Source organism: Coregonus lavaretus, assembly GCF_964263955.1.
Source record: "Coregonus lavaretus genome assembly, chromosome: 39".
Lineage (NCBI taxonomy): Eukaryota > Metazoa > Chordata > Actinopteri > Salmoniformes > Salmonidae > Coregonus > Coregonus lavaretus.
In genome coordinates, this window is record NC_140026.1 from 9,339,051 (window position 1) to 9,364,768 (window position 25,718).

Sequence of the window (25,718 nt, forward strand, 5' to 3'; positions counted from 1 at the left end):
ATCTCCTGGCTTCCACACATACATGTACATTTACGTCATTTAGCAGACGCTCTTATCCAGAGCGACTTACAAATTGGTGCATTCACCTTATAGCCAGTGGGATTACCACTTTACAATTTAAATTTTGTATTTTATTTTCTTGTTTCAATGTTTTTTTTTTGTTGTTTTTTTTGGAGGGGGGGGGGGGGGTAGAAGGATTACTTTATCCTATCCCAGGTATTCCTTAAAGAGGTGGGGTTTCAAATGTCTCCGGAAGGTGGTGAGTGACTCCGCTGTCCTGGCGTCGTGAGGGAGCCCGTTCCACCATTGGGGTGCCAGAGCAGCGAACAGTTTTGACTGGGCTGAGCGGGAACTACAGTGGGGAAAAAAGTATTTAGTCAGCCACCAATTGTGCAAGTTCTCCCACTTAAAAAGATGAGAGAGGCCTGTAATTTTCATCATAGGTACACGTCAACTATGACAGACAAAATGAGAAAGAAAATCCAGAAAATCACATTGTAGGATTTTTTATGAATTTATTTGCAAATTATGGTGGAAAATAAGTATTTGGTCAATAACAAAAGTTTCTCAATACTTTGTTATATACCCTTTGTTGGCAATGACACAGGTCAAACGTTTTCTGTAAGTCTTCACAAGGTTTTCACACACTGTTGCTGGTATTTTGGCCCATTCCTCCATGCAGATCTCCTCTAGAGCAGTGATGTTTTGGGGCTGTCGCTGGGCAACACGGACTTTCAACTCCCTCCAAAGATTTTCTATGGGGTTGAGATCTGGAGACTGGCTAGGCCACTCCAGGACCTTGAAATGCTTCTTACGAAGCCACTCCTTCGTTGCCCGGGCGGTGTGTTTGGGATCATTGTCATGCTGAAAGACCCAGCCACGTTTCATCTTCAATGCCCTTGCTGATGGAAGGAGGTTTTCACTCAAAATCTCACGATACATGGACCCATTCATTCTTTCCTTTACATGGATCAGTCGTCCTGGTCCCTTTGCAGAAAAACAGCCCCAAAGCATGATGTTTCCACCCCCATGCTTCACAGTAGGTATGGTGTTCTTTTGATGCAACTCAGCATTCTTTGTCCTCCAAACACGACGAGTTGAGTTTTTACCAAAAAGTTATATTTTGGTTTCATCTGACCATATGACAGTCTCCCAATCCTCTTCTGGATCATCCACATGCACTCTAGCAAACTTCAGACGGGCCTGGACATGTACTGGCTTAAGCAGGGGGACACGTCTGGCACTGCAGGATTTGAGTCCCTGGCGGCGTAGTGTGTTACTGATGGTAGGCTTTGTTACTTTGGTCCCAGCTCTCTGCAGGTCATTCACTAGGTCCCCCCGTGTGGTTCTGGGATTTTTGCTCACCGTTCTTGTGATCATTTTGACCCCACGGGGTGAGATCTTGCGTGGAGCCCCAGATCAAGGGAGATTATCAGTGGTCTTGTATGTCTTCCATTTCCTAATAATTGCTCCCACAGTTGATTTCTTCAAACCAAGCTGCTTACCTATTGCAGATTCAGTCTTCCCAGCCTGGTGCAGGGAAGACTGAATCATAATTTGCAAATAAATTCATTAAAAATCCTACAATGTGATTTTCTGGATTTTTTTTCTCAATTTGTCTGTCATAGTTGACGTGTACCTATGATGAAAATTACAGGCCTCTCTCATCTTTTTAAGTTGGAGAACTTGCACAATTGGTGGCTGACTAAATACTTTTTTTCCCCACTGTATGCTTCCGCAGAGGAAGGGGAGCCAGCAGGCCAGAGGTGGATGAACGCAATGCCCTCGTTTGGGTGTAGGGACTGATCAGAGCCTGAAGGTACGGAGGTGCCGTTCCCCTCACAGCTCCATAGGCAAGCACCATGGTCTTGTAACAGATGCGAGCTTCAACTGGAAGCCAGTGGAGTGTGTGGAGGAGCGGGGTGACGTGAGAGAACTTGGGAAGGTTGAACACCAGACGGGCTGCGGCATTCTGGATGAGTTGTAGGGGTTTAATGGCACAGGCAGGGAGCCCAGCCAACAGCGAGTTGCAGTAATCCAGACGGGAGATGACAAGTGCCTGGATTAGGACCTGTGCCGCTTCCTGTGTAAGGCAGGGTCGTACTCTCCAAATGTTGTAGAGCATGAACCTACAGGATCGGGTCACCGCCTTGATGTTAGCGGAGAACGGCAGGGTGTTGTCCAGGGTCACGCCAAGGCTCTTCGCACTCTGGGAGGAGGACACAACGGAGTTGTCAACCGTGATGGCGAGATCATGGAACGGGCAGTCCTTCCCCGGGAGGAAGAGCAGCTCCGTCTTGCCAAGGTTCAGCTTGAGGTGGTGATCCGTCATCCATACTGATTTGTCTGCCAGACATGCAGAGATGCGATTCGCCACCTGGTTATCAGAAGGGGGAAAGGAGAAGATTAGTTGTGTATCGTCAGCGTAGCAATGATAGGAGAGGCCATGTGAGGATATGACAGAGCCAAGTGACTTGGTGTATAGCGAGAATAGGAGAGGGCCTAGAACTGAGCCCTGGGGGACACCAGTGGTGAGAGCACGTGGTGCGGAGACAGCTTCTCGCCACGCCACTTGGTAGGAGCGACAGGTCAGGTAGCCTACAAGACACTGATGCAGACCTTTGGAACATCTACATTTAAAAAAGTCTAATAAATCCATGTAATGTAGCCTACACCTTCACAATAAATCCATTATTCATTTTAGACAGGTCTAAAGAAGCATGATATGAAGAAAATGTTGTCTATTTCAGAAGAACAGAATAGCATACTCTGAGTTGTCCTTATGTTAGGTCCTGATGTGGCTATGCCAAATGGCTGTGGGCTACACTAGTTCATTTAGCAGACAAGATTTGCTTAGAATTCCGTGGCATTATTTTATAGTATGAAGAATACATTTGAACAAAGCTGAATAAAATATAAATATTTTCTCCAAACGATTTGAGGGAGTGTGCACATGCGGCTATTCTGTGTTGAGCGGTTAACAAATAAATAGGTACTCCTTAATGCTTAATTTAGAGTTATTAACGTAACTTTAGTTGTTCTACAAACGTTGGGCTATATGTTTAGATTTTTAATACATTTTAAGTGCACTTGGTCTTAACTAGTATTAGCGAACCGATATAGATGTCTGTAGCAAGAGCAAAATATTTTTTTTCAGAATCTCTGCTTTGGCAAAAAAGGTAGCTGTAAAATTAAGAACAGTATCTTGCAGGATTCAGTATAATAATAATAATAATATGCCATTTAGCAGACGCTTTTATCCAAAGCGACTTACAGTTTTATTTATTTGTGTGTATGGGTGGTCCCGGGGATCGAACCCACTACCTTGGCGTTACAAGCGCCGTGCTCTACCAGCTGAGCTACAGAGTAGTTGCGATAGTTATTTTAATGGAATCCAGAAAGAACAAAACCCTGTCCTCAAACATTTACATCAAAAGGTCAAAGTTATGGGCAAAGACACAAAGCATCCACATCAAATAAAATAATTTTCTTGATCAAATAACATGGAAAACAACCACTTTTTGTGCAGTATTAATTTACCATCCTTACAAACCACTTAATGTAAATGTACATTGCTGTATTGTACATAGGCTGGTCATCTAGGTTTGTACCTGTAGACTTCCCATCTCCATGAAGAAAAACAATGCACAATATAGTAATTGAGTACATTCAGACTTCAAGTGGTTTGTGATGATGTGGCTCAGTTGGTAGAGCATGGCGCTAGTAATACTAGGATTGTGGGTTCGATTCCCACGGAGGATCAGTATGAAAATGTATCCATTCACTACTGTAAATTGCTCTGAATAAGATTGTCTACTAAAATGGAAAAGGAATGAATAGACCGTTTCAGTTTTCACAGAAATGTTTCATTTGCAAAGTATTTCAAGAAACTGGAAAACATATATCAAGCAAGTATTTTTATATTCCACAAGTAATATCAGATTAACTGTTTTGGACAGAATTTTCAGACTCAAATTAGAAATGCTGGTAAACAATCAAATACATTTAGTTTAAAGGTTTTAACAATGTAGTGCACTGGGCCTTTACCAGTCCTGTATTAGCGGACCGATATAGACGTTTTCAGCAGGGGCAAAAAACCAAAATCTGCATTATATTAAATATATTTGAATACTAAAACCAGGGGTGAAAGCAGATTTAATTTCTTCCCGGTACAGGACCTCCTATGTGTGCACACGATTGTGCGTGCACCAAAAAAATGTTATGGGCCTAATCATAGAATTACATATAGAATCCCTATTAATTCAATAGGATCTCTGTGGACCTCGTTGTAAAGATTTGTCATTTCACTTTTAAAATGTTTTACCTTTTATTGTGGCATAAACACAACCAGTCATGATGTTTTCATCTGATAGTCAAACAATCACTTCAAAAGGGCTCCTTTAATAGGCAACCTGCAGATGTTCATCCACTCGCAACAGACTGTATTTCCAGCCTCCAAACAGTGGTGAATGGAAAGAGACATCTTTTACACAAAACACCAAAAAGTGTAATGACATTGGGCGATCGTCATTAGGGCCAGAATGTATGCGTTCACAGCTGTCCCCACGTGCATCTCGGTATCCGCCACTCATCTCTGCCTTGGCAAAATGTCAGTGTTATCGTAGAACCACATCGCGTTTAGGAGCGTAGGCGATACCACCCGTTTTTCAAGACCATTCGCAAATGGTTAATGCCTCTGATATGCGGTAATGATAAATATGTGTGTAATAGCCTACAGTTTTCTTGACATTTTGTTTTAATTATTGTGATAGGCTCATATTTTACTGGTATTCCGGACCCTACCGCCTTACTTTCACCCCTGACTAAAACTAAATCTAAAATATCTGCCAAAATTAACAATGATATACAGTCGACTCCTGATTTAAAAATTGATTATCCCAGAGCATCCTATACTTATGATAGCAACTGTTTGTGTACATTTAGTTATGGTTTCCCTTTCCAACTGATCTGTAAACTGTCTTGCACAGTAGTTAAACTCCCATCCAGCTGGCGGCGCTGTTGTACGTTTCTGGGTTTGCCACCCACTAAAACCAAGGAATTTTTCAAAATTTCCTTGACTAGAACACGGAAGTAGGATTGGAGACGAGTTTGTTTTGATTTTGCATTCATCGTGTGGAGTAAAGAAATACCCACTGTCTGAACTAAATAGGTTACCCAGCTCTCATTCGACTGAAAATGTCTAAACTACAGTTGTTGCGTGTGTTTTTAAATGATCGTTTAACGGCGGCTGCTGTGGAGATTTTCGGGGCAGTTGAGAAAACGGTAGTGGAGTACCAGGAGGAGAATGATCGGCTACGGAGAATGCTGCGGATCACACCGGAGATACCACTACGGAAAAGAGGTACTTTCAGAAAGTATTCATATCCCTTGACTTATTCCACATGTTGTTCTTTTTGTCTCTCCCATCTACACACAATACCCCATAATGACAAAGCGAAAACATGTTTTTAGAAATGTTTCCAAATTTATTGAAAATGAAATACAGATCTCATTTACATAAGTATTCACATTCCTGAGTCAATACATGTTAGAACAGGGGTGTCAAACGTACGGCCCGCGGGCCAAATCAGGCCCGCAAACGGGTTAATCCGGCCCGCGAGATGATTAAAAAAAAAAAAGTTATAACTTTTTTTTTTTTAAGTATAAAAATGCGCTGCAATTTTTCAATAAAATAAACTGCTGTTCCAATTGCGTCCACTGGATGGCGAAATAGCAATTGTGTTAAGCAAGCAAACTGTTTATACCGGGGCAGAGCAAGTAGGTCAAGCACGTGCAGCCAATGAGCTACTTTGTTTTGCCCGCGATATTTATTACGGCTTCTACTTTTAACATTATGTGCTTTGGCACCCTCATTGCCCCAATATTTCTCTGTCAAAAAAGAGAAAAGTGGACGCAGAGTGCAGAGTGTTCCAAGAAAAATGGTCATCCTATTTAATCACGGAATTGAATGGGAAAGCTGTATGTTTGGTGTGTTCAGAGCATGTTGCAGTGCTGAAAGAATATAACCTTTGTCGCCACTATGTGAGTCTTCATGCCGACAAATATGACAACTTTCAAGGACAGCGGAGATGAGAGAAGGTGAATGAACTGTTGGCGGGTCTGAAGAAACAGCAGTCTGTGTTTACTCACAGCCGAGACATCAGTGACGCTGCAGTGAAAGCTAGCTACCTCATTGCTAATGAAATCGCAGTGGCTTCAAAACCATTTAGTGAGGGTGAATTTGTAAAAACATGCATGATGAAGGCAGCGGAGATTGTGTGCCCTGAAAAGCGGCAGGCTTTTGCAAATTTCAGCCTGACAAGAAACACAGTTGCAGACAGGATTTCCGATCTTTCAGTGGATTTGGACAGCCAGTTGAAGCAAAAAGTAAAGTCATTTATTGCGTTTTCGGTTGCAATTGATGAAAGCACGGACATTACAGATGTTGCACAACTGGCCATTTTTTCATCCGCGGAGTTGATGACACATTGACCGTCACGAGGAGTTCGTGGAGTTGGTGCCGATGACAGATACAACGAAAGCAGCTGATATTTTTACCGCACTCGTCGGCGCGCTGGACAGGGTCGGAGTGGACTGGTCCCGCGCTGTCAGCCTGGCTACAGATGGTGCGCCCTCAATGATCGGGAAAAAAGCAGGCGTTGTGACAAAGTTCAGAGAGAAAGTGCAATCTGCAAATGGAGGACGTGATTTTTTGACTTTTCACTGTATTTTGCACCAGGAGGCTTTGTGTTGCAAGTCATTAAAGATGGATAACGTCATGAAGGTGGTCATCCAAACTGTTAATTTCATCCGATCCAGAAGCCTGAATCACTGTCAGTTTGACAGCCTTCTCAGAGAGAAAGACCACATCTATGGCCTGCCATACCACACTGAGGTAAGATGGTTAAGCCGAGGTGCTGTGCTGAGGCGTTTCTTTGATTTACGAGAAGAAATTGAACAGTTCATGGAAGAAAAGGGCAAACCAGTGTTAGAATTTCATTCCGCAGAATGGATGCCGGACCTTGCATTTATGGTGGATGTTACATAGCACCTGAATAAATTGAACAAACAGCTGCAAGGGCGCAACAAAGTTGTCACGCAGTATTATGACAGCATACGTTCTTTCAAGTTGAAGCTGTCATTGTGGGAGATGCAACTTGCCGGTGGTGATGCAGCTCACTTCCCCTGTCTGAAAAATGTGTGCGCGACCCAACATGTGGCAGACAAGAGCGTTGTACCAGTAACCGAAAGGTCGCTGGTTCTAATCCCCAAGCCGACTAGGTGAAAAATCTGTCGATGTGCCCTTGAGCAAGGCACTTAACCCTAATTGCTCCTGTAAGTCGCTCTGGATAAGTGCGTCTGCTAAATGACCAATTTATGTATTTATTTATTTATAAAATAACTGGACTGTTACGGGAGTTTGAGCAACGCTTTCAGATTTATGTTTATATGTTTTTATGTTGATGTGCTATTGTTTTTAATTGATTTTATTTTATTTGTATATTTAACCTATTCTTGACTCTGTGGTTCTTGCACTTGTTTGGGGGAACAGGATTTCATTATTTTTATCTACATTTCTGCCTGAGAAATGACACCCTGATATAGTTCTGTGATCTGTGAAACAGTTCTGTTAATCACTGAGGCATTGTGTGTTTGTGTGTTCTTTTTCTTTCGAATTTTCAAATAAACTTGACGTGTTTTATGATTAATAGTGATGTTGTGCTTGTACTATTTTGGACACACTGTCCTCAGGCTCCAGCTTTATGTTGTATGTTGATCGTATTAAAACAAAGAAAACAATCTGAAGTTGTTGTTTTTAAGTTATATATACCATGATTTTTCCGGTCCGGCCCACTTGGGAATAGATTTTCCTCCATGTGGCCCCTGAGCTAAAATGAGTTTGACACCCCTGTGTTAGAATCACCTTTGGTTGCGATTACAGCTGTGAGGCTTTCTGCATAATCGCTATGAGATTTGCACACCTGGATTGTACAATATTTGCACATTATTCTTTTTACAATTCTTCAAGCTCTGTCAAGTTGGTTGTTGATCATTGCTAGACAGCCATTTTCAAGTCTTGCCATAGATTCCCAAGACGATTTAAGTAAAACTAGCTAGGCCACTCAGGAACATTCAATGTCTTATTGGTAAGCAACTCCAGTGTATATTTTTTTTATTTCACCTTTATTTAACCAGGTAAGCCAGTTGAGAACAAGTTCTCATTTACAACTGCGACCTGGCCAAGATAAAGCAAAGCAAAAAATATATATACAGTGTGTGCAAATGTAGTAAGTTATGGAGGTAAGGCAATAAATAGGCCATAGTGCAAAATAATTACAATAGTATTAACACTGGAATGATAGATGTGCAAGAGATGATGTGCAAATAGAGATATTGGGGTGCAAATGAGCAAAATAATTAACAATATGGGGATGAGGTAGTTGGGTGGGCTAATTTCAGATGGGCTGTGTACAGGTGCAGTGATCGGTAAGGTGCTCTGACAACTGATGCTTAAAGTTAGTGAGGGAGATAAGAGTCTCCAGGTTCAGAGATTTTTGCAGTTCGTTCCAGTCATTGGCAGCAGAGAACTGAAAGGAATGGCGGCCAAAGGAGGTGTTGGCTTTGGGGATGACCAGTGAGATATACCTGCTGGAGCGCATACTACGGGTGGGTGTTGCTATGGTGACCAATGAGCTAAGATAAGGCAGGGATTTGCCTAGCAGGGATTTATAGATGACCTGGAGCCAGTGGGTTTGGCGACGAATATGTAGTGAGGACCAGCCAACAAGAGCGTACAGGTCACTGGTGGGTAGTATATGGGGCTTTGGTGACAAAACGGATGGCACTGTGATAGACTACATCCAATTTGCTGAGTAGAGTGTTGGAGGCTATTTTGTAAATGACATCGCCGAAGTCAAGGATCGGTAGGATAGTCAGTTTTACGAGGGCATGTTTGGCAGCATGAGTGAAGGAGGCTTTGTTGCGAAATAGGAAGCCGATTCTGGATTTAACTTTGGATTGGAGATGCTTAATGTGAGTCTGGAAGGAGAGTTTACAGTCTAACCAGACACCTAGGTATTTGTAGTTGTCCACATACTCTAGGTCAGACCCGTCGAGAGTAGTGATTCTAGTCGGGTGGGCGGGTGCCAGCAGCGTTCGATTGAAGAGCATGCATTTAGTTTTACTTGTGTTTAAGAGCAGTTGGAGGCTACGGAAGGAGTGTTGTATAGCATTGAAGCTCGTTTGGAGGTTTGTTAACACAGTGTCCAATGAAGGGCCAGATGTATACAAAATGGTGTCGTCTGCATAGAGGTGGATCTGAGAATCACCAGCAGCAAGAGCGACATCATTGATATACACAGAGAAAAGAGTCGGCCCCAGAATTGAACCCTGTGGCACCCACATAGAGACTGCCATAGGTCCAGACAACAGGCCCTCTGATTTGACACATTGAACTCTATCTGAGAAGTAGTAGGTGAACCAGGTGAGGTAGTCATTTGAGAAACCAAGGCTATTTAGTCTGCCAATAAGAATGCGGTGGTTGACAGAGTCGAAAGCCTTGGCCAGGTCGATGAAGATGGCTGCACAGTACTGTCTATTATCGATCGCGGTTATAATATCGTTTAGGACCTTGAGCGTGGCTGAGGTGCACCCATGACCAGCTCGGAAACCGGATTGCATAGCGGAGAAGGTACGGCGTGATTCGAAATGGTCGGTGATCTGTTTGTTAACTTGGCTTTCAAAAACGTTCGAAAGGCAGGGCAGGATGGATATAGGTCTGTAACAGTTTGGATCTAGAGTGTCACCCCATTTGAAGAGGGGGATGACCGCGGCAGATTTCCAATCTCTGGGGATCTCAGACGTTACGAAAGAGAGGTTGAACAGGCTAGTAATAGGGGTTGCGACAATTTCGGCGGTATATTTGGCCTTGTGTTTTAGGTTATTGTCCTGCTGAAAGGTGAACTGAACCAGGTTTTCCTCTTTTGCCTGTGCGTAGCTGTCACGGTTTCGGCCGAGGCTGCTCCTTCTCCTTGTTCGGGCAGGCTTCGGCGGTCGTCGTCTCCGGAGTACTAGCTGCCACCGTTCTATGTTTCATGTTCGTTTGGTTTTGTCTCTTTGTAACACCTGTCCCTTGTTTGTGTTTGATTGTGTTCCCTATTTAGTTTCGTGTGTTTGGGTCAGGTGTTATGCGTGATTGTTTATTGTCAGCCTGCCTCCGAGGAGTTTGTATCTCTCGTTGTTGTATTTTTCGAGAGCTCGCACTGCGTGCGCTTTTCTTGTTTTTTCCGCACTGTGTTTGTGCGTAATTGTTCGCGCCGCCCGGTTGGGTTGGCGACTCATTGTTCCTGTGTTGGACCTTACTAAAGTCTGTTGAAGTCATCCTTGTTCCTGCGCTTGATTCCTTTCACTCATCCACACACAGCACTCTGACAGAATCACGCATCATTCCATGGAATCAGCAGGAGCGACCGCGCCAACAGCAGGTATGGAGGAACGTCTTCGTGGGCAGGAGGACCGGATTAACCAGGTCTGTCATGCCCTGGAGGGGGTGATGAACACTCTCCACCGATGGGAAACCAGCGGGGTACCCACGACCCCACCTACCGAACCATCCCCATCGGTCAGTCCTCCTGTCCCATCTCCGGAACCCAGTGGGATTCGGCTCTCGCTCCCGAGGGCGTACGACGGCTCCGCTGCCGGGTGTCAAGGGTTCCTGCTGCAAGTGGAGCTCTACCTCGCCACCGTACACCCGGCGCCCTCGGGACACGAGAGCGTCTCAGCCCTCATCTCCTGTCTCACCGGCAAGGCGTTGGAGTGGGCCAACGCCGAATGGAGGAGAATGGACGCCGCTACCACTACCTATGCGGAGTTCTCCCGCCGCTTCCGTGCTGTGTTTGACCATCCACCAGAGGGGAAGGCGGCGGGGGAGCGTCTGTTCTACCTCCGACAGGGGATGAGGAGCGCCCAGGACTTTGCCTTGGAATTCCGGACTCTAGCGGCCGATGCAGGGTGGAATGAGCGGGCCCTTATAGACCACTTCCGTTGCAGCCTCCGGGAGGACGTCCAGCGAGAGTTGGCGTGCAGGGACACCTCGTTGACCTTTGACCAACTTGTCGACATGGCCATTCGGCTGGATACCCTGCTCGCCACCCGTGGACGTCCCGGGTGGGGTTCGCCCATTCCACTCTCCAGCACCTCCGAGCAGAGCCCTATGGAGCTCGGGGGTGCTGGCGCTAGAGAACGGAGGAGTAGGAACCCGAGGGGGGCCGTTCCCTGCACTAACTGTGGCCGTGGAGGGCACACCGCGGCTAGGTGTTGGGGAGGGTCCCCCGGTGGAGGAGAAGGCAGGTCACGCATTGGGGGGTCCCCCCAGGTGAGTAGGCGCCCTACTCACCCAGAGCTTTCTGTCGTTCACCTAACCTTGCCTGTTTGTTTTCCACAGGTTGCACCTCGTTCCCAGCATAAGGCGCTGGTAGATTCAGGCGCAGCTGGGAATTTTGTAGATCGCCAGTTTTGTATAGAGTTAGGGATTCCCCTCCTTCCAGTTGATAAGCCTTTCCCTGTTCATGCCCTAGATAGCCGTCCGTTAGGGTCTGGGTTGATTAGGGAGGTCACAGCACCCCTTCAAATGATGGCGCAGGAGGGTCATGAGGAGACGATTCAGCTCTATCTGATTGACTCTCCTGCGTATCCGGTAGTGCTGGGCCTTCCCTGGTTGATGACCCATGACCCTACTATTATGTGGCGAGAGAAAGCTCTTAAAGGGTGGTCTGCCCAGTGTGAGGGGCGGTGTCTGGGTGTTTCCATAGGGGCGACCTCGGTGGAAAGTCCGAATCTAATGACAGCACTGCATATTCCCCCAGAGTATGAGGATTTGAAACTGGTGTTTAGTAAAACTAGGGCAGCGCAGCTGCCGCCTCATAGACGGGGGGATTGTGCGATAGATCTCCAGTCAGGAGCAGCTCTCCCGCGGAGCCATGTGTATCCCTTGTCTCAAGAGGAGAGGAAGGCAATGGAGACGTACATCGCTGAGTCTCTGAGACAGGGATACATACGGGCCTCCACTTCACCCGCTTCCTCAAGTTTCTTTTTTGTGAAGAAAAAGGATGGAGGTCTGCGCCCGTGTATTGATTACCGCGGTCTCAATCAGATTACGGTGAAGTACAGCTATCCACTTCCTCTGATTGCGACTATGACGGAGTCACTGCACGGTGCGCAGTTCTTTACAAAATTGGATCTCAGGAGCGCATATAACTTGGTGCGCATTAGAGAGGGCGATGAATGGAAGACAGCGTTTAGCACGACTTCCGGACACTACGAGTATCTAGTCATGCCATATGGGTTAATGAATGCTCCCTCAGTCTTCCAATCCTTCGTCGATGAGATTTTCCGGGACATGCAGGGACAGGGAGTAGTCGTGTACATCGACGACATTCTGGTGTACAGTCCTACCCGAGCAGAGCATGTAGCCCTGGTGCGCCGAGTATTGAGGAGGCTGTTGGAGCATGACCTATATGTCAAGGCAGAGAAATGTCTGTTTTTTCAGAAGTCGGTCTCCTTTCTGGGTTACCAGTTGTCTGCGTCAGGGGTGAAGATGGAGGTAGACCGGGTGTCAGCTGTGCGTAATTGGCAGACCCCAACCACTGTGAAGGAGGTGCAACAGTTCTTGGGTTTTGCAAATTATTACCGGAGGTTTATCCGGGGTTTTGGACAGGTGGCAGCTCCCATAACGTCTCTGTTAAAGGGGGGTCCGGTGCGCTTGCGGTGGTCAGCTGAGGCGGACAGGGCTTTTGGGAGACTGAAGGACCTGTTTACCTCGGCGCCGGTGTTGGCGCATCCGGATCCCTCTTTACCTTTCCAGGTAGAGGTGGACGCGTCAGAGGCCGGTATAGGGGCCGTTCTTTCCCAACGGTCTGGCACACCACCTAAACTCCGTCCCTGTGCGTTTTATTCAAAAAAGCTCAGTCCGGCGGAGCGGAATTATGACGTAGGAGACAGGGAGCTGTTAGCCGTGGTACAGGCCCTAAAGGTGTGGCGGCATTGGCTCGAGGGGGCTCAACACCTTTTCCTCATTCTAACTGACCATCGTAACCTGGAGTACATCCGGGCAGCTAGGAGACTGAATCCTCGCCAGGCCCGCTGGACTATGTTTCTAGCCCGGTTTGTGTTTAAAATCACGTACATCCCTGGGTCCCAGAACGGGAAGGCAGATGCTCTGTCTCGGCGGTATGACGCGGAGGAGAGGTCCGTTGAGCCCACGCCCATACTACCAGAGTCTTGTCTGGTTGCACCGGTGGTGTGGGAGGTTGATGCCGAGATCGAGCGGGCGTTACGCACCGACCCAAGTCCTCCACAGTGTCCAGTGGGTCGGACGTACGTTCCGCTCGAGGTACGCGATCGCCTCATTTGTTGGGCTCATACGTCCCCCTCCTCTGGCCATCCGGGTATCGGCCGGACAGTGCACTGCCTTAGCACGAAGTACTGGTGGCCAACGTTAGCTAGGGATGTGAGGATTTATGTCTCCTCCTGTTCGGTGTGTGCCCAGTGTAAGGCGCCCAGACATTTGCCCAGGGGTAAGCTACAACCCCTGCCTATTCCACAACGACCCTGGTCCCACCTCTCGGTGGATTTTGTTACCGACCTTCCCCCCTCACAGGGGAATACTACCATCCTGGTCGTTGTGGATCGGTTCTCGAAGGCCTGTCGTCTCCTTCCCATGCCGGGTCTACCCACTGCCCTACAGACCGCTGAGGCTCTGTTTACCCATGTCTTCCGGCATTACGGGGTACCCGAGGATATAGTGTCTGACCGAGGCCCCCAGTTCACCTCCAGAGTGTGGAGAGCGTTTATGGAACGGTTGGGGGTTTCGGTAAGCCTTACCTCGGGTTACCACCCGGAGAGTAATGGGCAGGTTGAACGTGTTAACCAGGAGGTGGGTAGGTTTCTGAGGTCTTATTGCCAGGGCCGGCCGGAGGAGTGGGCGAGATACGTTCCGTGGGCCGAAATGGCACAGAACTCTCTCCGCCACTTCTCCACCCAACTAACCCCTTTCCAGTGTGTGTTAGGGTACCAGCCGGTTCTGGCACCTTGGCACGAGAGCCAGATCGAGGCCCCTGCGGTGGATGAATGGGTACGGCGCTCGGAGGAAACATGGAACGCTGCCCATGTACATCTGCAGCGGGCCATCCGTCGGCAGAAAACGAGCGCCGATCTCCACCGCAGTGAGGGGCCTGTGTACGCACCTGGAGATCGAGTCTGGCTCTCGACCAGAAACCTGCCCCTCCGCCTGCCCTGCCGGAAGCTGGGTCGGCGGTTTGTGGGGCCATTCAAAGTCCTGAGGAGGTTGAACGAGGTGTGTTACAGGTTAGAACTGCCTATTGCCTATAGGAATATTAACCCCTCGTTCCATGTGTCTCTCCTCAGGCCGGTGGTAGCTGGTCCACTCCAGGAGTATGAGATAGAGGAGACTCCTCCGCCCCCGTTGGACATCGAGGGGGCTCCGGCGTACACCGTGAGGTCCATCCTTGATTCGAGACGCCGGATGGGGGGTCTTCAATATCTCGTGGAGTGGGAGGGGTACGGTCCGGAGGAGCGGTGCTGGGTGCCAAGGAGGGACATATTGGACCAGTCCCTGCTGACCGAGTTCCATCGGGGTCATCCTGCGCGCCCTGCTCCGCGTCGTCCGGGTCGTCCCCGAGCCCCGGGTCGGCGCACGGCTGGAGCCGCGCGTCAAGGGGGGGGTACTGTCACGGTTTCGGCCGAGGCTGCTCCTTCTCCTTGTTCGGGCAGGCTTCGGCGGTCGTCGTCTCCGGAGTACTAGCTGCCACCGTTCTATGTTTCATGTTCGTTTGGTTTTGTCTCTTTGTAACACCTGTCCCTTGTTTGTGTTTGATTGTGTTCCCTATTTAGTTTTGTGTGTTTGGGTCAGGTGTTATGCGTGATTGTTTATTGTCAGCCTGCCTCCGAGGAGTTTGTATCTCTCGTTGTTGTATTTTTCGAGAGCTCGCACTGCGTGCGCTTTTCTTGTTTTTTCCGCACTGTGTTTGTGCGTAATTGTTCGCGCCGCCCGGTTGGGTTGGCGACTCATTGTTCCTGTGTTGGACCTTACTAAAGTCTGTTGAAGTCATCCTTGTTCCTGCGCTTGATTCCTTTCACTCATCCACACACAGCACTCTGACAGTAGCTCTATACCATTTATTGTTATCCTAAAAAACTCCCTAGTCTTTTGCCAATGACAAGCATACCCATAACATGATGCAGCCACCACAATGCTTGAAAATATGAAGAGTGGTACTCAGTGATGTGCTTGTGTTGGATTTGCCCCAAACATAACACTTTGTATTCAGGACATAAAGTAAATTTATTTGACACACTTTTTTTTTGCAGTTTTAAGTTAGTGCCTTATTGCAAAGAGGATGCATGTTTTGGAATATTTGTATTCTGTACAGGCTTCTTTCTTTTCACTCTGTCATTTGGTTAGAATTGTGGAGTAACTACAAGGTTGTTGATCCATCCTCAGTTTTCTCCCATCACAGCCATTAAACTCTGTAACTGTTTTAAAGTCACCATTGGCCTCATGGTGAAATCCCTGAGTGGTTTCCTTCCTCTCCAGCAACTGAGCTAGGAAGGACATCTTTATCTTAGTAGTGACTGGGTGTATTGATATACCATCCAATAACAAAGGGGTTAAATAATTCCACCTTGACATTATGGGGTATTGTGTGTAGGCCAGTGACACAAAATCTAAATGTAATCAATTTTAAATTCAGGCTGTAACACAACAAAATGTGGAAAAAGTCAAGGGGTGTGAATACTTTCTGAAGGCACTGTAGCTAGCTTCATAAAGTATTCACACCCTTTGACTTTTTCTACATTTGGTTGTGTAGTGCATGTTTAAAGTCGTGTGGTTCAGTTGGTAGAGCATGGCAACGCCATGTTTGTGGGTTCGATTCCCAGGGGGGACCAGCAAGAAAAAAGTAAGAAAATGTATTCACTCTCTACTGGAAGTCCCTCTGGATAAGAGTGTCTGCTAAATGACAAACTTCACAGACTTCACATAGTTTTTAAAAATCAAAAACTACATATTGCAACACCCAAAGAAAATAACACAGGTACACAGGTCAAACATAGGTACAAGGTAGGCATTAAAGAATGGACATTTTTACAAGTATCGACTGATATATTAAGTGATAGGGACTCGATGTAGTCGGAGGTACACTCCACCGGCACTCATCTCAACTCCATTGAGATGTATATATGGTGGAGTTGTGTTTTCTCAGCTAGTCTACAGTCTGTATAGGTAACCTCTGCTCCTCCTCTCCTTCCCTCCAGACTCCCTGCAGCTCTCTCTCTCTGTCTCTGAAGAGGAGGTTCCCCCTGAGCAGCAGCACTGTGAGCAGGAGTGGAGCCCCAGTCTGGGGCAGGAGGACCCAGAGCCCACACAGATTAAAGAGGAACAGGAGGAACTCAGAACCAGTCAGGAGGAAGAGCAGGTTCAAGGGCTGGAGCCTGACATCATAGAGTTCAAATTCACTCCTTCCTGTGTGAAAAGTGAATGTGATCAGGAGGACCCACTTCGGTCCTTGACTCTTCCCCAAACCCAGACTGTGGAGAACAGAGAGAGTGACTCTAAACCAGTGGATTTCAAACCTTTTGGCACTGTGACCCACCTAAAGGGTCTTGACATTCCCTGTGACCCTCCAGGTAATCAAAACAATGCCTCCAGCCACAGCTCAGCCATAAGCAGCGACCCAGTAGGACTTGACAGCAGCCCAACTTTGGATCAGAACCCACTGTTGGGGAATCACTGTTCCAAACCCAGCACCACATCTATAAAAACTCACCACTGCCGTGACTGTGGTGAAACGTTTTCTCTGAAAGCTGACCTGCAGAGGCATGTGACTCTCACCAAGAAGAGACTCGGTGAATGCCACTTATGCAAAAAACAGTACAACTCCACCTGTAAACTGGAAGCCCATGTCAGACTCTGTCACGGTCGGAAACCCTGCACCTGCCCCTTTTGTGGCAAGACCTTCAAACAAAAAGGACATCTGTCCAGGCACATGAATATTCACACAGGAGAGAAACCATTTAGCTGTGGTGACTGTGGGAAGAGCTTTACTCGGAAGGGGGACCTAAGGAGACATATACTGACTCACACAGGAGAGAAACCATTTAGCTGTGGTGACTGCGGCAAAGCCTTCATTCGCAAGGAGCACCTAACTGCACATATACGGACTCACACAGGAGAGTAATCATTTAGCTGTGGTGACTGCAGGAAAAGCTATCCAAGAATAAATTGACTCACACAGGAGAGTAATCATATGGCTGCTTAGTCTGTGGTAAAATATTCATTCAGAAGGTAAACCTGCTGACGCACGTGAGAAACATCCACAAAGGAAGAAAACAGGATGAAAACACAAAGAAGAAAGACAATTAGGACAAAGAGATTTCCTGTCAGCAGATGGGAATAACAAGGCAGGATGTGGACAACACTCTTAGGAAAGGAGAGCAACTCTGGATCATTCATGCTCTGGGTTTCAGATAAATAAATACATGATGGATTTACTTTCGTAAAATGTTCTGTGTAAATAAAGTTTGATTTTAATTAAAAGTTTAGGAAATGAACAAACAGTAGTGCCTGTACAGTGGGGGAAAAAAGTATTTAGTCAGCCACCAATTGTGCAAGTTCTCCCACTTAAAAAGATGAGAGAGGCCTGTAATTTTCATCATAGGTACACGTCAACTATGACAGACAAATTGAGAATTTTTTTCTCCAGAAAATCACATTGTAGGATTTTTTATGAATTTATTTGCAAATTATGGTGGAAAATAAGTATTTGGTCACCTACAAACAAGCAAGATTTCTGGCTCTCACAGACCTGTAACTTCTTCTTTAAGAGGCTCCTCTGTCCTCCACTCGTTACCTGTATTAATGGCACCTGTTTGAACTTGTTATCAGTATAAAATACACCTGTCCACAACCTCAAACAGTCACACTCCAAACTCCACTATGGCCAAGACCAAAGAGCTGTCAAAGGACACCAGAAACAAAATTGTAGACCTGCACCAGGCTGGGAAGACTGAATCTGCAATAGGTAAGCAGCTTGGTTTGAAGAAATCAATTGTGGGAGCAATTATTAGGAAATGGAAGACATACAAGACCACTGATAATCTCCCTCGATCTGGGGCTCCACGCAAGATCTCACCCCGTGGGGTCAAAATGATCACAAGAACGGTGAGCAAAAATCCCAGAACCACACGGGGGGACCTAGTGAATGACCTGCAGAGAGCTGGGACCAAAGTAACAAAGCCTACCATCAGTAACACACTACGCCGCCAGGGACTCAAATCCTGCAGTGCCAGACGTGTCCCCCTGCTTAAGCCAGTACATGTCCAGGCCCGTCTGAAGTTTGCTAGAGTGCATTTGGATGATCCAGAAGAGGATTGGGAGAATGTCATATGGTCAGATGAAACCAAAATAGAACTTTTTGGTAAAATCTCAACTCGTCGTGTTTGGAGGACAAAGAATGCTGAGTTGCATCCAAAGAACACCATACCTACTGTGAAGCATGGGGGTGGAAACATCATGCTTTGGGGCTGTTTTTCTGCAAAGGGACCAGGATGACTGATCCGTGTAAAGGAAAGAATGAATGGGGCCATGTATCGTGAGATTTTGAGTGAAAACCTCCTTCCATCAGCAAGGGCATTGAAGATGAAACGTGGCTGGGTCTTTCAGCATGACAATGATCCCAAACACACCGCCCGGGCAACGAAGGAGTGGCTTCGTAAGAAACATTTCAAGGTCCTGGAGTGGCCTAGCCAGTCTCCAGATCTCAACCCCATAGAAAATCTTTGGAGGGAGTTGAAAGTCCATGTTGCCCAGCGACAGACCCAAAACATCACTGCTCTAGAGGAGATCTGCATGGAGGAATGGGCCAAAATACCAGCAACAGTGTGTGAAAACCTTGTGAAGACTTACAGAAAACGTTTGACCTGTGTCATTGCCAACAAAGGGTATATAACAAAGTATTGAGAAACTTTTGTTATTGACCAAATACTTATTTTCCACCATAATTTGCAAATAAATTCATAAAAAATCCTACAATGTGATTTTCTGGATTTTTTTTCTTCTCATTTTGTCTGTCATAGTTGACATGTACCTATGATGAAAATTACAGGCCTCTCTCATCTTTTTAAGTGGGAGAACTTGCACAATTGGTGGCTGACTAAATACTTTTTTCCCCCACTGTATTATGGGAATCTCACAGATCTGCCGTTCAACGTCTGTTGATGTTTTCATGTCATTAGAAACAGGGATATCTGGTCGTTTGTTTTGGAATGTCTCTCAGGGTGATGACAGAATGTTCTGACTGATGTTATTGATTATTTTTTTTTAAAGCATACTTTCCAGAAAATATCTCCTTCCATCTGTCCAAGAGTATTTCTCATCCATTTTGACCCAATGTTGCTCATTCATGATATTGTTTGAAATTGTAGCTTCTGGGAAGTAGTGATATAGTCGACTCCTCATACGTGCAAACTCTTGTTTTAAGTGCACTGCTGTGTTTTTCCTGTCCCAGTGCAAATACATCTATGTTATAATACATTAGTATGGAAGCCCCTTAGTAATAAATCAACTGTAAAAACGGTTTTAAATGGGCTATGATGGGAGCAGATGTTTTTTGTAAATCGGGTCATATGGTTTAAAAAAAATAAAAAATAGGCAACTTTGATTGGACAATAGAACTAACAGGGCTGAGTTTTGCTGTATGCGGGTTTGCATTGTGTAGGCCTTTGCGTCTGTAATTAAAAAGATACTCACAAAGTATGTAATCACTATTGTGTTGATTGATTAATTCCAGTCAATAATTTGGAATCGATAAGGTCTAGGTAGCCTAGCCACCCGAAGTTTGAATATAAACCAATTTTGATCACATTTACATTTTCTCTTAACACAAATAATTAGGCCTATTTTAGGCTATAAATACATTTCGTTACATGTATTTGTAAAGGATCCCCATTAGTTCCTGCCAAGGCAGCAGTTACTCTTCCTGGGGTCCATCAACATTAAGGCAGTTATATACAATTTAAAATATTACATGACATTACATTTCATAACATTTTACCCAATACATTTAGTGTGTTCCCTCCGGCCACTTCTCTACTATCACATATTTAAAATACAACATCCATGTGTACGTGTATGTGCCAATGTGTGTGTCTCTTCACAGTCCCCGCTATTCCATAAGGTGTATTTGTATCTGTTTTTTAAATCCGATTCTACTGCTTGCATCAGTTACCTGATGTGGAATAGAGTTCCATGTAGCCATGGCTCTATGTAGTACTGTGCGCCTCCCATAGTCTGTTCTGGACTTGGGGACTGTGAAGAGACCTCTGGTGGCATGTCTTGTGGGGTATGCATGGGTGTCCGAGCTGTGTGCTAGTAGTTTAAACAGACACCTCGGTGCATTCAGCATGTCAACACTTCTTACAAAAACAAGTAGTGATGATTTCAGTCTCTCCTCCACTTTGAGCCAGGAGAGATTATTAATGTTAGCTCTCTGTGTTCATCCAAGGGCCAGCCGTGCTGCCCTGTTCTGAGCCAATTGCAATTTTCCTATGTCCCTCTTTGTGGCACCTGACCACATGACTGAACAGTAGTCCAGGTGTGACAAAACTAGGGCCTGTAGGACCTGCCTTGTTGATAGTGCTGTGAAGAATGCAGAGCAGCGCTTTATTATAGACAGAATACTCCCCATTCTAGCTACTGTTGTATCAATATTACATTTACATTTTACATTTTAGTCATTTAGCAGACGCTCTTAACCAGAGCGACTTACAGGAGCAATTAGGGTTAAGTGCCTTGCTCAAGGGCACATTAACGTCATTTAGCAGACGCTCTTAGCCAGAGCGACTCACAAATTGGTGCGTTCACCCTATAGCCAGTGGGATAACCACTTTACAATTTGGGGGGGGGGGGGGGGTTAGAAGGAATACTTTAGCCTATCCCAGGTATTCCTTAAAGAGGTGGGGTTTCAAATGTCTCCGGAAGGTGGTGAGTGACTCCGCTGTCCTGGCGTCGTGAGGGAGCTTGTTCCACCATTGGGGTGCCAGAGCAGCGAACAGTTTTGACTGGGCTGAGGGGGAGCTGTGCTTCCGCAGAGGAAGGGGAGCCAGCAGGCCAGAGGTGGATGAACGCAATGTCCTCGTTTGGGTGTAGGGACTGATCAGAGCCTGAAGGTACAGGGGTGCCGTTCCCCTCACTGCTCCAAAGGCAAGCACCATGGTCTTGTAGCGGATGCGAGCTTCAATTGGAAGCCAGTTTGTTTTGTTTTGACCATGACAGTTTACAATCCAGGGTTACTCCAAGCAATTTTGTCTCCTCAACTTGCTCAATTTCCACATTATTCATTACAAGATTTAGTTGAGGTTTAGGGTTTAGTAAATGATTTGTCCCAAATACAATGCTTTTAGTTTTTGAAATATTTAGGAATAACTTATTCCTTGCCACCCATTCTGAAACTAACTGCAGCTCTTTAAGTGTTGCTGTCATTTCAGTCACTGTGGTAGCTGACGTGTATAGTGTTGAGTCATCCGCATACATAGACACACTGGCTTTACTCAAAGCCAGTGGCATGTCGTTAGTAAAGATGGAAAAAAGCAAGGGACCTAGACAGCTGCCCTGGGGAATTCCTGATTCTACCTGGATTTTGTTGGAGAGGCTTCCATTAAAGAACACCCTCTGTGTTCTGTTAGACAGGTAACTCTTTATCCACAATATAGCAGGGGGTGTACAGCCATAACACATACGTTTTTCCAGCAACAGACTATGATCGATAATGTCAAAAGCCGCACTGAAGTCTAACAAAACAGCCCCTACAATCTTTTTATCATCAATTTCTCTCAGCCAATCATCAGTCATTTGTGTAAGTGCTGTGCTTGTTAAATGTCCTTCCCTATAAGCGTGCTGAAAGTCTGTTGTCAATTTGTTTACTGTGAAATAGCAATTTATCTGGTCAAGCACAATATTTTCCAAAAGTTTACTAAGGGTTGGTAACAGGCTGATTGGTTGGCTATTTGAGCCAGTTAAGGGGGCTTTACTATTATTAGGTAGGGGAATAACTTTTGCTTCCCTCCAGGCCTGAGGACACACTTTCTAGTAGGCTTAAATTGAATGTATGGCAAATAGGAGTGGCAATATCGTCCGCTATTATCCTCAGTAATTTTCCATCCAAGTTGTCAGACCCCGGTGGCTTGTCATTGTTGATTGACAATAATACTTTTTTCACCTCTTCCACACTTACTTTACGGAATTCAAAATTACAATGCTTGTCTTTCTTAATTTGGTCAGATATACTTGGATGTGTAGTGTCAGCGTTTGTTGCTGGCATGTCATGCCTAAATTTGCTAATCTTGCCAATAAAAAAATCATTAAAGTAGTTGGCAATATCAGTGGGTTTTGTGATGAATGAACCATCTGATTCAATGAATGATGGAGCGGAGTTTGCCTTTTTGCCCAAAATTTCATTTAAGGTGCTCCAAAGCTTTTTACTATCATTCTTTATGTCATTTATCTTAGTTTCATAGTGTAGTTTCTTCTTCTTTTTATTCAGTTTAGTCACATGATTTCTCAATATGCAGTACGTTTGCCAATCGGTTGTACAGCCAGACCTATTTGCCATCTCTTTTGCCTCATCCCTCTCAACCATACAGTTTTTCAATTCCTCCTCAATCCATGGGGATTTAACAGTTTTTACAGTCATTTTCTTAATGGGTGCATGCTTATTGGTTACTGGGATAAGCAATTTCATAAATGTGTCAAGTGCAGCATCTGGTTGCTTGTCATTACACACCACAGACAACTATTATTCACATCAACAACATAGGAATCCCTACAGAACTTATTGTATGACCTCTTATACACAATATTAGGCCCAGCCTTTGGAACTTTGGTTTTCCTAGATATGGCTACTATATTGTGATCACTACATCCAATGGATTTGGATACTGCTTTAAAGCAAATTTATGCAGCATTGGTAAAGACGTAATCAATACATGTTGATTTCATTCCTGTGCTGTTTGTAACTACCCTGGTAGGTTGACTGATAACCTGAACCAGGTTGCAGGCACTAGTTACAGTTTGAAGCTTTTTCTTGAGTGGGCAGCTTGATGAAAGCCAGTCAATATTTACATCACCCAGAAAATATACCTCTCTGTTGATATCACATACAGTGGGGAGAACAAGTATTTGATACACTGCCGATTTTGCAGGTTTTCCTACTTACAAAGCATGTAGAGGTCTGTCATTTTTATCATAGGTACATTTCAACTGTGAGAGGCGGAATCTAAAACAAAATCCAGAAAATCACATTGTATGATTTTTAAGTAATTAATTTGCATTTTATTGCATGACATAAGTATTTGATCACCTACCAACCAGTAAGAATTCCGGCTCTCACAGACCTGTTAGTTTTTCTTTAAGAAGCCCTCCTGTTCTCCACTCATTACCTGTATTAACTGCACCTGTTTGAACTCGTTACCTGTATAAAAGACACCTGTCCACACACTCAATCAAACAGACTCCAACCTCTCCACAATGGCCAAGACCAAAGAGCTGTGTAAGGACATCAGGGATAAAATTGTAGACCTGCACAAGGCTGGGATGGGCTACAGGACAATAGGCAAGCAGCTTGGTGAGAAGGCAACAACTGTTGGCGCAATTATTAGAAAATTGAAGAAGTTCAAGATGACGGTCAATCACCCTCGGTCTGGGGCTCCATGCAAGATCTCATCTCGTGGGGCATCAATGATCATGAGGAAGGTGAGGGATCAGCCCAGAACTACACGGCAGGACCTGGTCAATGACCTGAAGAGAGCTGGGACCACAGTCTCAAAGAAAACCATTAGTAACACACTACGCCGTCATGGATTAAAATCCTGCAGCGCACGCAAGGTCCCCCTGCTCAAGCCAGCGCATGTCCAGGCCCGTCTGAAGTTTGCCAATGACCATCTGGATGATCCAGAGGAGGAATGGGAGAAGGTCATGTGGTCTGACGAGACAAAAATAGAGCTTTTTGGTCTAAACTCCACTCGCCATGTTTGGAGGAAGAAGAAGGATGAGTACAACCCCAAGAACACCATCCCAACCGTGAAGCATGGAGGTGGAAACATCATTCTTTGGGGATGCTTTTCTGCAAAGGGGACAGGACGACTGCACCGTATTGAGGGGAGGATGGATGGGGCCATGTATCGCGAGATCTTGGCCAACAACCTCCTTCCCTCAGTAAGAGCATTGAAGATGGGTCGTGGCTGTGTCTTCCAGCATGACAACGACCCAAAACACAAAGCCAGGGCAACCAAGGAGTGGCTTCGTAAGAAGCATCTCAAGGTCCTGGAGTGGCCTAGCCAGTCTCCAGACCTGAACCCAAAAGAAAATCTTTGGAGGGAGCTGAAAGTCCGTATTGCCCAGCGACAGCCCCAAAACCTGAAGGATCTGGAGAAGGTCTGTATGGAGGAGTGGGCCAAAATCCCTGCTGCAGTGTGTGCAAACCTGGTCAAGACCTACAGGAAACGTATGATCTCTGTAATTGCAAACAAAGGTTTCTGTACCAAATATTAAGTTCTGCTTTTCTGATGTATCAAATACTTATGTCAGCAATAAAATGCAAATTAATTACTTAAAAATCATACAATGTGATTTTCTGGATTTTTGTTTTAGATTCCGCCTCTCACAGTTGAAATGTACCTATGATAAAAATGACAGACCTCTACATGCTTTGTAAGTAGGAAAACCTGCAAAATCGGCAGTGTATCAAATACTTGTTCTGTCTCCAGATCTCAACCCCATAGAAAATCTTTGGAGGGAGTTGAAAGTCCGTGTTGCCCAGCGACAGCCCCAAAACATCACTGCTCTAGAGGAGATCTGCATGGAGGAATGGGCCAAAATACCAGCAACAGTGTGTGAAAACCTTGTGAAGACTTACAGAAAATGTTTGACCTGTGTCATTGCCAACAAAGGGTATATAACAAAGTATTGAGAAACTTTTGTTATTGACCAAATACTTATTTTCCACCATAATTTGCAAATAAATTCATAAAAAATCCTACAATGTGATTTTCTGGATTTTGTTTTCTCATTTTGTCTGTCATAGTTGACGTGTACCTATGATGAAAATTACAGGCCTCTCTCATCTTTTTAAGTGGGAGAACTTGCACAATTGGTGGCTGACTAAATACTTTTTTCCCCCACTGTATGTATATATATATTATATATATATATATATATATATATATATATATATATATATATATATATATATATATATATATATATATACATATGCGAGAGAAAAAAAACATATGGGGGATTGGAAGGGATGCAGACAATTACATTGATGGAAGTTACAATCTACAGTGGGGAAAAAAAAGTATTTAGTCAGCCACCAATTGTGCAAGTTCTCCCACTTAAAAAGATGAGAGAGGCCTACGTAAAAATTTATGCACGCTTTGGATAAAAGCGTCTGCTAAATGGTATATTGTTATTTTTAGGGCGCCTCGAGCGTTGATTAATTGTCGTTGAGCCGTAAGAAGAAAGCGCGTCTGGGTCCACAGTGACCTGGCGACTAAACGAGCTAGCAGCTTCCAGAACCAGATCCAGAAAGTTATATACTTGCCAAAGGTAAGTTATTCAGGCCTTATAACATACCTGTGTGTTA

The 25,718-nt window shown here is 45.2% G+C and overlaps 1 protein-coding gene across 1 annotated transcript; it reads left to right on the forward strand.

Annotated features, from left to right (window-relative positions):
- The first annotated feature begins 5,080 nt into the window (after positions 1-5,080).
- On the forward strand, positions 5,081-17,556 carry LOC311112752 (uncharacterized protein). Its single transcript, XM_084155884.1, has 2 exons — positions 5,081-5,362; positions 16,333-17,556. The coding sequence occupies exons 1-2, from the start codon at positions 5,197-5,199 to the stop codon at positions 17,253-17,255; spliced, it is 1,089 nt and encodes a 362-aa protein (XP_084012010.1). The 5' UTR covers positions 5,081-5,196; the 3' UTR covers positions 17,256-17,556.
- Positions 17,557-25,718: the final 8,162 nt, after the last annotated feature.

Coding starts and splice junctions, on each gene's coding strand:
- LOC311112752 (XM_084155884.1), top strand. CDS start 5,197: ATGTCTAAACTACAGTTGTTGCGTGTGTTTTTAAATGATCGTTTAACG. Junction 5,363..16,332: donor GATACCACTACGGAAAAGAG/GTACTTTCAGAA, acceptor CCTTCCCTCCAG/ACTCCCTGCAGCTCTCTCTC.